Source organism: Rhincodon typus, chromosome 26 (genome assembly GCF_021869965.1).
Source record: "Rhincodon typus isolate 14 chromosome 26, sRhiTyp1.1, whole genome shotgun sequence".
NCBI classification, from domain to species: Eukaryota; Metazoa; Chordata; class Chondrichthyes; order Orectolobiformes; family Rhincodontidae; genus Rhincodon; species Rhincodon typus.
The window spans coordinates 40,575,292-40,589,145 of NC_063357.1; the positions used below are offsets into that span (position 1 = coordinate 40,575,292).

The 13,854-nt window shown below is 38.1% G+C and overlaps 1 protein-coding gene across 1 annotated transcript in view; it reads right to left on the bottom strand.

The window, feature by feature from the left end:
- Positions 1–3,438: 3,438 nt before the first annotated feature.
- LOC109922619 (ring finger and FYVE-like domain containing E3 ubiquitin protein ligase) overlaps positions 3,439–13,854 on the bottom strand; it is an 84,608-nt gene continuing 74,192 nt past the window's right edge. The window contains exon 5 of the mRNA XM_048612395.1: positions 3,439–3,534. Within this exon, the coding sequence (XP_048468352.1) occupies positions 3,439–3,534 (96 nt within the window). The remainder of the gene's footprint in view (positions 3,535–13,854) is intronic.

The following is a 13,854-nucleotide window of genomic DNA, read 5'->3' on the forward strand; positions in this document are numbered from 1 at the left end:
CCCTTTTCTGATGAAGGGTCTAGGCCCGAAACGTCAGCCTTTCTGCTCCTATGATGCTGCTTGGCCTGCTGTGTTTATCCAGCCCTGGACCATATTCTTTAGTCTGTTTGTTTTAAATTGATACTTACTGGGCATAAGATGGCTGTTAGCAACTACAGAATGTGTCCCAGAAACCTCCATTGGACGAAAGCAACATATTCCCCTCCTGGTATGTCATGCCCTTGCAATGTGTAGATATTCTTGTCAAACCCACCCAATGGGATGTCAAATAATATGTCTCAACAGCCAGATTTGATTTGAAAGAAAGCCAACAAAATTCATCATGCTTGAGATCATTCCACTGGCTCCAAGTTTATCTCCTACAGCACACGCAGGTTTTTAATCATATGTATTATTAGAGTAACTCACCTCAGAACCCCAGCCATATGATTCAAGGTTTTGAAATTGTAAAATAGCTTTAATTACATCTGTGACCTCTTTACTCAGTTGGCTTTTAACATCAGAGAAAATAATAATCAAACAGTTCCACACTTAGCTACAGCATGCCTCTGATCTCAACATCTTTCAAATTGGATTTCTGGAAAGTATCCTGTCTTTTGCCAAAGAAGTGAACAAATTCCCAGTCTGCATGAATTATATTGCTCTCACTGATGCCACTTGCATTTGGGCTTCGAGAAAAAGGAATTCTGCCAGATTAACTAACTGAAAGAAATCACTGGACGTTGAGTTACTGGATTCTAATTCACTTGAATTAATGCCAATAACTTCGATTTTTAAGTAATTTGTAAATGTACTTTTCTTTATTTCCACCTCCTTTATTTGCGTGTGTGTATGTATTGCTGTAACTATCTACAACTATATCATAATTGTATATCTGTAAATCCCACCCCAGACCAGGTTTGTAATCCACTGATAAACTCTATTTTTTCCAACCCTAAAGAATTTGATGCAAGTTACTTTTAAATTGGACTTCTCAAATGGAGTTTGGGGAGCAAATCACCTATTTCAGAAAGACAGTAAGTAAAATAAGAAAGCAAAAATTAAAAATCAGCTGTGTTACGGACAGAAGAACAAAACAAAAAAAAATTAAATTTCTTTCTTGTCTGTAACATGAATTAAAATCAGCTCGATGCAAATCTGTATATGCTTCCCTGCATATGTTAAAGATTTTATTAAGTCCCATCTGTTTGAACACAGGATCCAGGACTAAGAGCTTTCCTAGGAGTGTGTGATTACTGGTTAAGACATAGTTAAGAATCAATCACATTGAGGGACTGTAGTCACATATAGGACAGACCAGATAAGGGCAGCCTGTTCTCAACCCTGAAAGATATCTGTAAATCAGTTGGTTTCTTACATGGCCACTGCACGGTTACTTGTACTGACACCATATTTCATCACCAGACCATTGAAACTGATTTAAAAACTCTCAAAACTGCCACTTCATATGCGGAAAGAAGCTGTGCATGTTTCTCCAGCACAAGTTCTTGTTATTTGAACCTCTTCCAATTACAGTTAATTCTTTGTTCTTTTTATGCAGGATAAATCACCAAATGAATGTGATAACTGAATGATCATTATCTCAGTGAAAATTCCACAATGCTGGCACTTTGAGAAGCACATGATATGCAAGAAACTGCATGTCAAATTTCAGACATCTATTATAGCACTAATTTTTAACATACATCTAATGTTCTTTATTTAAACTGAATGCTCTTTGAAATAGAAAACAAGAAAATGTTATTCTTCCACCTTGCAATAAATGCCAACACTCCATTTGCCTTGCATTAGTTCCCCATTTTTTCCATTGGTATGTACCTGTTGGTGCATGTTGCATACAAGCCTTACTTTTACTACACTTTGTGCATTTACATATATGCGTTCAACCTTATTTTTGTATTTCATTTTTAGTTCTTCCTAGTCTTCTCCTATGTAATATGTTACTACTTCCTTTTCTAGTACTGTTCATCTTGTGCTTCTTTATGCACCTTATTCTTCGTTTCTGCACCTGTATTCAGGAGCGAACCCTTCCTACCAATTTGTTTTAAACCCTTCCCAACCATACCAGTGAATCTTTCTGTGGAGGCATTTCTTTTACCCATCACTCTTCACTTTGTCCTTGTACGACCAACCTTTTTGTCATTCAACTTCTCCTGTTTTCCAGCCTGTCATAAGCTTTCTCTTCATCTTTTCCGATGCTGGTTTTGTTTTATTTCTTTACAACTTATCATGTTTGATGTTTTCCAGATTTGATGAAATGACATTAACCTGGAATTCTGTCTCTTTCTCATCAGATACTGCCTAACCTATTTCCATAATATTTTGTTTGTATTCCAGAACTTTGTTTTATTTCAGATTTCCAGAATCACAGTTTTTTAAAAAAATAAGGTCTTTACCTGGAGTTTTTGCCTGTTAAACACTTGAATGTAACCAGGCTTGTTGCATTAAACTTGTGTGCATTTATGAACTCCGATCATGGGTACAGTTTCTTAATTGTCTAGGACAATTTACTGTGAAGAGTCTTTGACTTTGAAACCTGTACTTTGGTGTGGGTTGGTTCCAAAGTGCATTTTCCAGTCTATTGTCATAGTTTAAATGGTACAGTGTTGGTTTCCTCGTTCAGTTGGAATGTTCTATGCATCTGACTGCACCATTCGTTTTTCAATCTGTGCCTGGAGAAAGAACCCTAATCTGATAAATTTGTTGAGTTGGTACACTAAATGTACACTGAACCCATTTCATGCTTCTGTGCTGCATCTTATTACATTTCAGTAATCTCTTTAACAGCCTTGAGGAATATGTAAGTGTACTGTAAGTGAGAAGCGTTAGAATATAATTCAATGCTATTTGAAGATTTTTCTTTTGATTCTGTCTCATGAAGATGCACCCAATTCACAATAACTGTCACAATATGTTATGTAATTCTCATTTCTAGTCAACATCAATGAGTTCACAGTTGAGTTCTTTTTACCATCATAAAAGTTGCTACTTATTTACAGATATAAGTTCAAAATACCAAGCTATGTCTCCTCTTTTTCTTTCTTTTACCTTGCCTCACTTTCAACTCGAAAATCGAAAGTTTGAGTTTAAATGCTCAAAAAACTCAACCCTTAACCCAACAACCTGGCAAACTACTCTACATTTCCAACCTGCCTTTCTTCTCCCAACTCTTTGATGATGTTGTCACTTTCCAAATCCATGCCCAAATTTTCTGGCACTCCATGTTTGATTTGCTGTAATTGGGTTCAGCCACTACAGTACCAAAACTGTCCTTAATTAAAGCCACAAATGTCATCCTACAAAATTCTGAAAGGCAAAAAAATCCCTCCTTGTTCTTCTTTATTTGTCTGCAAGCTTGTGACATGGTTAACCACACCTTCCTTCACTAATGCCTCCCCATTATCATCTAGCTGAGTGGTTCAATTTTGAGAATCTCACTTAGAATGGCTTCTGTAGCTGCTTCTGCACTGTTACATCAGCTGTCCCCTGTACACCGTGGTTTGTCAACCACGTACGGCCTAATGGCAACATGAGCTGAAAGTAAAAATTTTTTTTGTATATGCTGAAAACACACCTTCCCTCCACCCAGCTTGACACACCTCTCTCGACTTCTCCACTGTTGCTAAATGATTTGATTATTTGCATATCTGAAGTTCAGTACTGCATAGGCAGAATTTCTTTTAAAGGAAATATTGGGAAGGTTGAAGCCGTAGCCTTCAGCGTGCACTCTTAGCTACTTTGTCTTGGCATTGAGTCTATTCTCTCCTCTGAAAACTGAGACAAATCAGACTGTTTGCACCTTGCGTCATATTTTATTGTGAGATGAGATTTCATGTCTGTCACCACTAAAGCCCCCATTTACACCTCCGTATCTTCATCCATACTTGCCCTGTGCTAGCTCATTTGTTACTAAAGCCCTTGTTCATGTTATTAGATTCACATTAGATTTTACTGTTCCAATGCATTGTTGAACTTTTAGCAGCCATTTGGTGAGAAAGGAGACCAGAAATAATTCTATGCTCATTTTAGATTTATTCATCAAATGAAACATTGCAAGGGTATAGTTCTTAACTCTACTCAACACTTTAGTTACCAATGAGTGTCTGAGGGGAAGCACTTGTTAGGGCAAAGTGGCAGTCAGTGCGACAGGTTGAGGTGTGTCTACTTCAATAGAGGAAGTGTCAGGAATAAGGGTGACAAACTTAGAGCATGGATCAGTACTTGGAACTACGATGATGTGGCCATTACAGAGACTTGGATAACACAGGGACAGGAATGTTGTTGGATGTTCCGGGGTATAGATGTTTCAAAAGAAATAGGGAGGGAGGTAAAAAAGGTGGGAGAGTGGCATTGCTAATCAGGGATGGTATCACAGCTGCTGAAAAGGAGGTCATGGAGGAAGGTTTGTCCACTGAGTCAGTATGGGTGGAAGTCAGAAACAGGAAAGGAGCAGTCACTTTATTGGGAGTTTTCTATAGAGCCCTCCAGTAGCAACAGAGACACTGAGGAACAGATTGGGAGGCAGATTTTGGAAAGGTGCAGAAGTAATAGGGTTGTTGTCATGGTGACTTCAACTTCCCTAATTCTGTATTATGAGTTCTGGTGACCTCATAATAGGAGAGATGTGGAAGCTTTAGAGACGACGCTGGAGGAGATTTACCAGAATGCTGCCTGGACTGGAGGACAGATCTTATGAGGAAAGGTTGAGGGAGCTATGGCTTTTTCATTGGAGCGAAGAAGGATGAGAGGTGACTTGATAGAGGTGTACAAGATGATGAGAGGCATAGATAGAGTGAATAGACAGAGACTTTTTCCCAGGCCGGAAGTGACTATTACAAGGGGGCATAATGTTAAGGTGATTGGAGGAAGGTTTCGGGGAGATGTCAGAGGTAGGTTCTTCACACAGAGAGTGGTGGGCGTGTGGAATGCACTGCCGGCAGTGATAGTGGAGTCTTTTAAAGTCTTTTAGAGACTTTTAAGCGACTCTTGGATAGGCACATGGAGGATAGTAAAATGTAGGGAATGAAGGGTGGATTGATCTTAGTAGGATAATAGGTCAGCACAACATCTTGGGCCTGTACTGTGCTGTACTGTTCTATGTTCTATATGAATATTTCTAATCAACCTATTGAGAGATGTTATCATATGCCTCTGGAGCAGGTGGGGCAAGAACCCAGGCCTCCTAGCTAAAAGCTTGGTGAAAAACGTAGGTTTTAGGAAACATCTAAAAGGTAGAAAGCAGATGGACTGTCTGTGATGTTGAGAGAGGGAATCCCAGGACTTAGGGACACTACCACTGTGCCATAAGAGCCCACTGTCTTACTACACCTAATATTTCTAAGCAGTCTCCCATTCAAGTAGTAACCAGACCTGAGTCTGCTTAGCTTTTGAGATCAGACATTTTCGGATTAGTATGGCCATGTAAAGAGACAGCTTATGTGCTCAAATATTGAATGCATTCTACCTGATTTTCTTTTTTCCTTTATTTATACAATTAACGTGCATCTCTAGCTGATCTCCTACATTGTTATCCACTTAAAAGTTGAGATGATCCAAAACTCTGCTATCTGTGTCCTTACTCCAAGCCCTGTTCACCCATGTTCCTGTGCTTGATGACCAACACCATATCTTTAAAATTCTCTGCTTATTTTCAAATCCCTCTATGGCCCAGATCCACGGCCCGCTGACAAATCTTACATCATTATAGCAAAAAACCAACTTACCACAAACCAAAAATCAATTCTTGAGCCTAGTTCCCTGGTCTGTTTAATTTGATTACTAAATAGTGCTCTCATGGAGTCTTTAAGGAAACTGATCACAGAATTTTAAACTAGTCTAATCTGAGCACTGCAATTACCAACTGAACCATTGAGATATAAAGCTGGAAAGATCCTAATTCACATTTCTAGTTCTAACTGAGACAGATGATCTTAGTTATGGTGAAAATAGGCATACCGATAATGGCCTCAACCTCACTGAGGTATCAGTAAAAATAATTAGCATTGCTATCAAATTACTCCTGCCATGGACAGTGCATGCATGGATGTCAGCCTTGATACCTCCAATAGGGGAATAACTTACCAACTTTATGCAAAAGTGGAATTTATTTTGTGTAACTTGTGTGATTCTAATTCGTGAAATAATGATTTGGCAGTTGTGTTGACATACATACGTTGGCAATCAATACGGTGTATAAATTGAATTTAAACATTTTTTAGGTTTTTGTTAGGTAGAATTTGATGACTTGGAGTCTCTTAAAGAAGCACTGACAAATGATGGAGCAGTAAGTATTTTCAGTGGCAGTTGACAAAATATTATTAAATTGCTGTGAATAGATTCTAAATTAATAATAATGTCTAATAATCTGGAATGACAAGCTAGTCTTCATGATAATGACTATGATGACTATCATTGATTGTCATGAAAGTACATCTGGTTAGCTCATGTTCCTTAGGGAAGGAAACCTGCCCACATGTAACCGATTTGATTTAAATGTGGCCCCAGACCCACAGCAATGTGGTTGACTGTTAACTGCCCACTGAAAAGGCCGAGTAATTCACCCAGTTCAGGGGTGGTAAGGAGTGGGCCAAAATGTTCGCTTTACCAATGATGCTCACATCCCACAAAAGAGTGAAGAAAGAAAAGAAAACCATAATGTAAGCATAACTTATTTGAGAATGTTGTTGGTGTGTCATTTTTAACTGGACAATGTGTAACCATTTTGTACAGCAGATAGATTTTAAAATGAGAGGCAGATGCTGGCCTCATGAATCATTTCAGAGCTTGACTCTGGCTTCTAATGGAAAGTGACTTCCTTCAGCAGGATGTTGGGCTAACTCCAGACTTTTGAGAACATTTTTTTTTGGGGTAGCATTACTATTTATTTGATATTAAAATAAAATTTGTGTCATGCTGACTAAGTTGTAACTTAAATTATGAGCGTTGAGCCTGTCGTATATGATGGCATATAATAATATAATAAAGCACAATGGTCTGACATTACAGTTGCTAGCTCCCTTCATTTGGATTCTGCAGCTGCCAGTTAAGGTCCAAAATTGTGTCTATGATGTGATTTAGTGGCAGCAATAGTGGTCCTCAGTGAACGGTTGCCAGAAGTCCACTGGTCCTTTTTAAGCAGATCATTAGGCTAGTTGCTGGAGAAAGATGGAGAGAGGAGATCTCACACAAATGGGAAATAAATGCAGAAGGTGAGAGAAGGGATTTTCATTTTTCTGTTTATTCAGCCTCCATTTACTGAGGAGGACATGGAAACCATAATATATTCAGGCAGATGAGAAATGGGCAGACGTTCATCAAGTTTTATTAGCAACGGGTTATAGAAAAGAGGTGTTGTGGGTAGCACATGAATTACTAGTAGGAGGTCATATGGGAGTAAGGAAAACTCAAGCCAAAGTACAGAAACATTTTTACTGGCCTAGACTGCATAAGGCTGAAGTTGAGTTTTGATAGTCATGTCACACATGTCAGGTAATTGAAAAATCTCAAGCAGCGATTAAAACCAGCACTTTTCATCCTCATTCCCACATTTGAGCAACCATTTACAAGAGTCTTAATTGATTGCACAGGACCCCTACTTAAAACAAAAAGCGGGAATCTGTATTTGTTGACCATAATAGATGTGTCCATTTGATTGCCAGAGGCCATTCCATTACACAATATCACAGCTAAAAAGATTGTAGATATGGACTACCCACAGAGGTACAGTCAGATCAAGGGTCAAATTTTACATCAAAATTATTCAGAAATTATGGATAGCTTATGACTAAAACAATTCAAATCCACTGTGTACCATCTAGAATCGCAGGGAATGTTAGAATGGTAGCATCAAACTTTAAAGACCAGGTTGAGGGCTTATAGTCAAGACTATCCAGAGGATTGGGATAAAGGAATTCTGTTTGTACGTTTTGCAATTGGGGATGCACCAAATGAATCTACCAAATTCAGTCCATTTGAATTAGTTTTTGGGTATTCGGTGAGAGGACCACTAAAATTAATTAAGTAGAAATTAGTGAGTTAGAATTCAGAGACCACATTTGGACTATGTGTCAAATTTTGGGGAAAGATTAAATAGAGTGGGTGAGTTGGCTGGACAGTATTTACACATAGCACAGCATGTGATGAAACAGGATGCAGACAAGAAATCAAAAATTTGCAATTTTGCTAGTGGAGATAGTGTTAGTGTTACCTGCGGTGGTAGGTGAACCTTTTAAAAGCAAGGTTTAGTGGACCTTATCAAATCAAAAGGAGATTGAATGAGGTGAATCAGAACACCAGATAAAAAGAAATCTCTCAGAGTGCGTCATGTGAATATGCTCAAAAGATATTTTGATAGGGGAGGAAAACAAAAGGACAATGTGTTACTGCTTACAACACTGTGTGAAGAACCAAGTTCAAAGGATTCTGAATTGGACATTCCTCAAATTAAATTGGACAATGATGAAATTCTCGAAAATTGGCATAAATCATTGAGTTAACTTCCAGAGGAAAATCAAAATGACCTGGTGTGAGGAGATATGTGGGAATAAGCTGGGAAGTACTAATCTAGTTAAGCATGATGTTGATATAGGAAATGTTGCTTAATTGGAACAACATCTTAACCCTCTGACATTGGTACAGGTTCAAAAGAGAGTGAACGCATGTTCAAAGACAACATAATCGAGTTGCAGCGACTAGAGCTCACTTAAAGTGGTGCCAAAACCAGATGGTACCCAGCGATTGTGTGTGGACAAACACAAAGTTGATGCAGCTACAAAGTCAGATTCATGTCCTATTCTCCATTTGGAATACTGTATTGAGAAGGTGGGACAAGCAACTTATATTTCTAAGTTGGTCTTATTCAGAGGAAACAGGCAGGTACCTTTGTCTGAAAGAGTGAAGACAGTTTCGGCTTTTGTGACACCAATTAGACTATACCAATTTAAAGTCACGCCATTTGGTAAGAAAAACATGCCAGCCACATTTCAAAGACTAACCAATAAAGTCATTTCTGGATTATCCAATTGTGGTGTACATTGACAATCTGGTGATTTTTAGTTACACATGGAAGGAACATTTGCAGCGTCTACGGAAATTGTTCAATCAATTTCAGGAGGCAGGCTTGGTGATCAACATGGCTAAGAGTGAGTTTGCAAAAGCCCAAGTCACGTTCCTGGGCCATGTTATTGGACATGGGCAGACGGTCCCCTGGGATGTGAAAAGGGAGGTTATTGGCAGGTTTCCCATATCATCAACGAAGAGGGCAGTACTACGATTCCTGGGATTGAGTGACTCTTATCGGAAGTTTGTATTGAATTTTAGTAGTGTGGTTGCTCCACTGACTGATTTCTTGAAGAAATGCAGAAAACTTCAGTGGACAGCGGACTGTCAGAAGGCATTTGACAGACTGAAAGTTGTGTTAACCACCGCCCCCATGTTAGCCCCCATCTAATTACGCAAAGCCATTCAAATTGGCCATCAATGAAAGTGATATGAGCATCGGTACTGTACTCTTAAAGGAAGACGGTGAGAAGATAAAAAGATTTATTGGGTATTTTTTCAGAAAATTGAATACTCATCAATATTCCACAATTGAGCTTTGTGTTGGCATTACAATATTTCAACATTTATATTGTCAGTTAAAGTTTTTGGAGAAAATTAAAGAAAATTTCCAGACTGTTTAGATGTAGCTGATTATTGCAGCCATTCAATTTGAAAATTATACATGGCAGGATGAGAAAACATAATTGCCAACGCGTTGTTGTGACTTTGATGAAGGAGGACAGAGGTGTTCGGTGGCGAGAGTAAACAGACTGAAACTGATTTTAGTAGTGAATGTTTGCATGCTTAGAATCAGTGTAATGTATATGTACTATAGTGTGCTAATAATAAGACTAAAGGTTTTTAAAACTGAAGCCATCTTTGTATATTGATGGTTCTTTTTTTTAAAGGGGGAAGGTGTGACGATGCTGTGGTTTTCAAGAGGTTATTTTGACCTGATTTTTTTTTTAAGAAGAAATTGTGAGGCGGAGGTGCCATGCCGGCTACTGAAGACCACTTGAGTTTATAGCTTGTGAGGCCTTGTTTTTTTTTAATTGGAACAATGGAAGCAGCCTGGGAGTGGCCAGCTCTCACAGACCAGGCTTTTTAGATTTTTTGTTTAGATTTTAGGTTTATCTCTAAGCAGAAGATATTGGAATCTCAAAAGAGTTCAAAGCTTCAGTGAATGTGTCCTAGCTGCTACTTTCTCTGAATGCTTTTTTCCTCTTGGATTGGAGAACTGCATGTGAGAATCTGTGTCTGAATTTGCCTTTTTGCCAAGGGTTGTGTTTATGGGATGTTACTATATTGGAACAGTTAATTAGTAATAGGTACAATATCTATTACTCAGTTAAGTTTTCCAATAGAGTTAAGTTATTCTAAATTCCTCTTTCTTTGGTTGTATTTTAACTACAGTGTTTAAATAAATTGTGTCTTGCTTAATGTTGAGTAGTTTGACCAAGCGCATTGCATCTGGAACAGACGCTGTATATTTGCCTTTAAATTAAGGAAAAGTAAGGCTCTAGGCTACCTTAAAATATTTTGAGGGGGTCTGGCCTGGTCTATAACAATCTCATGCCTGAACTTTTTTGCTGCTCAAACTTTGTCTGCTCTCTGAGCCTCTTCCCTAGAGTTATGTTTGACTTGTGTTAAGTCTCAAACCATCTGCTACAACAGCACCAGACCCTGGTAAACTTGTCCTCGATCCTGGACTTTGCTGCCATTATCTTGAATCAGGCACGTTGACTAACTGAGATTATTATTTTGCTAGGGATCTTCAATGCAAAAGAAGGCAATTAAACCTAAATATGGCAAAATAATAAAAAAAACTATTAGCTTGCTGAAATTTTTACTATTCATCTACACTATTCATCAGAAGTTTGACCATCAGGAAGTATCATTTCAGCAGAAGGGAAGTAAGATGCAATCCGCTGATGCTAAATGCTAAAGTAAAATTTTAGGAAACTGATGTAATGCTGTAATTGTGATCAGCCATTTCCATTTGATTTTTCAAGATTCTTTTTTGCTTTGATTATCTGAGTGTTGTATATGGGATAATTTGGAAGACAAATTATTTTTGAAGTTGAAGAATATTTAAATATAGAATGAATGGCAGTGCTACTGCTGGGGGAACCCTGGAGTGAGAACAACACTTGCTAAAGTTTGTAAAGTGTGATACACCCTCCGTTTCTGAAGTGAAGTTGAATTAGCAATTTTTTAAAAACACCTTACTTAATTGTTTCTAAGTAAAGACTTAAAATATCGTTGCCCTAATCATCATATTCTTTGGTTAGTTGCTTGGCAAAGCTTAAAAGTCACTGTCACTAGAAGTAATAAAAAAAAATGTAATTTTGGCTTCTGGGTTAGGAAAGAAGGACATAATGTAATAACCTGAAATTTGATGTGATTTTTAAAAAATCTAAATTATTACTAATTTGTTGCTTAATATAACAAAAAATGCAATATATACATTAAAACCTGATATTTAAATTAATTTAACATACCTCCTATCACCAATGGTGTATTTAATCTTATTTCCTTTGAAACTAAATAATCATGCCACTGTTTCATGTTAATTTTGTTGAATCATCAGTTTCTACTTTGAACATTAAAATGCTGTTTTTCAGAGGCAGCAGATTAATAACTGAGCTGGTGACATGCTCCATTACACTGATATCAAAGAAAATATTCCTAAAATAACACAGAAGTGATATAATATTGCTAGATTTATCAACCTTATGGCTTGGGTCCCTCCAGAAGGAAGCGAACAAGTACTAGTAGAGACTGATGCCTACTGGGGGCAGTATAGCACATTATTTCACATCATTGGCCAGCAGGTGGATGTCCCTCTAAAATCTCCAAATCGCCTGGGAAAATTCCAAGAGCAACCAGACAGATAGAGTGGAAGATAATAGTGGGAGGATGGAATCATGATCTGATATTGGGAGGGGAGTGGAAGCTGCCATTTTGTTAAGGTGGCTGTCCATCAGTCAGGTCCAGTTGAGTTGAGGGGTTTGTATTGCAAGGGGACTGTTGGGAGGCTACAAGAGGGTGAGGTGAGCTAGAAAGGCTGCAAGAGACTTGGGGTGGGGGGTAAACAGGCAAAAAGAGTGGCATTAGATGAGGCCGTAAAGAGGTTGGAACATAACTGGGGGCATAAGAAGCCTGGGGGTTGAAGGTGAGCCTTTTAGGGGCTGGGAAAGTGAGAAGCTGCAAAGGATTGTTAGAGCAAGGAAAGTGCAAGTTTTCTTAGCTCCTTAAAATCAGTGAGGTAATGACTTACTTGGATATGAATGTGAAATGTTTAGCTTAAGGCTGCATACATTCAGGAGCTACGTTGGGAAACCGTAGTGGATGCTATTGTAATAAACGCTGTCAATTGTTAAATTTAAATTTGAAATTGAGATCTACAGTTTTGTATGTGTGTGATGTGATTGACTGTGGCAGCATTGGTCTGTGACAGGTGTGTTTAGGGTAATGGCTTTTTGTGTTTGGAAATATATGTCAATTATTTTGGAAAAAAAAACTTTTCTTACTAACTAATCCCTGTTGTCTTGTGTCAATTTAACTACTATATTCAAGAAATTAATGTTTGCCTTGTGTCGTGACTCTAAATTTAATAAAGTTCATAATTAGTGAGCTAGAGATAAATTCTTCTAATTTTGCTTCTGTGTGACACCAAATACCTTTATGTCAAAACAAATGCAGATGGTTATTATGTGACTGTTTTACTAATAATGGAGTTAATGAGAATGAAAAAATATTGAAAACCAAAAAGTACCCAAAAAATTTAAAATAGCCATAAAGAAGGGCCTTTGAAAAGTATGCCCAGATTCCCATTCCATTTGATCCAGAGAAAATAGAGTTCAACACATAGAACTAGAACTAGAATAGAACTAGAGTTCAACCCTTTCCTTGTAACCCAGCATTTCCCATGTCTAATCTACCTAACTTATACACCCTTGGACACTATGTGCAATTTAGCATGGCCAATCCACCTAACCTGCATCTCTTTGGGAGGAAACCGGAGCACCCGGAGGAAACTGTAGACACGGGGAGAGTGTGCAAACTCCACATAGTCACCCGAGGGTGGAATCGAACCCGGGTCCCTGGCACTGTGAGGCTCACATGTAGTGTGAGCAGTCAGCAAAGTCCCCCACTGACTTGCTTACCATAAAGATGATTAAAATGTACATTAGAACATTCCTGATCAGTATGGGAGTTTTAATGTCGCAAGTGTGCAATTGAAATGATGCCCAAATCTGCTGCAGGGGAATTTGCATCTGAATTGCTCCTTTGCATTGTCAAAACTGCTTTTCACCAAAACTATGGTGTTGCATTACTGACTTCTAATTTGTTTAGTTTTGTCAAGTACATTTTATATGTTATGTCCTTAAAGACACGTAAGGATCTATATGAAATATAACCAGTAGATTTAATTTGCATGAAGTGCAAAGAGGCAAAGTGGAGAAAGTGTACCAATGCATTCAATTAGCAAAATCTTGCTGGTGGGTACTTGTGATAATGATAAAGCAATGAATCAAAACATTGATTTTTTTTTTGAATTAACAGAAGGCACATATTCAATGGAGCAATGAATCTTAGAGAGGACTTTGCACTGTTTGTCCCTCAAGCTACCATTTTGTATTTCAAGTAGAACCAGTGACATGGTTTGGACACTATTTCTACAAAACATACATCGTTTAAGGTGACAGAACTACTGCTGTCTTCATAAAACAAACTCACTATTCTTTCAGAGATAGTAGGAACTGCAGAAGCTGGAGAATCTGAGATAACAAGGTGTAGAGCTGGATGAAC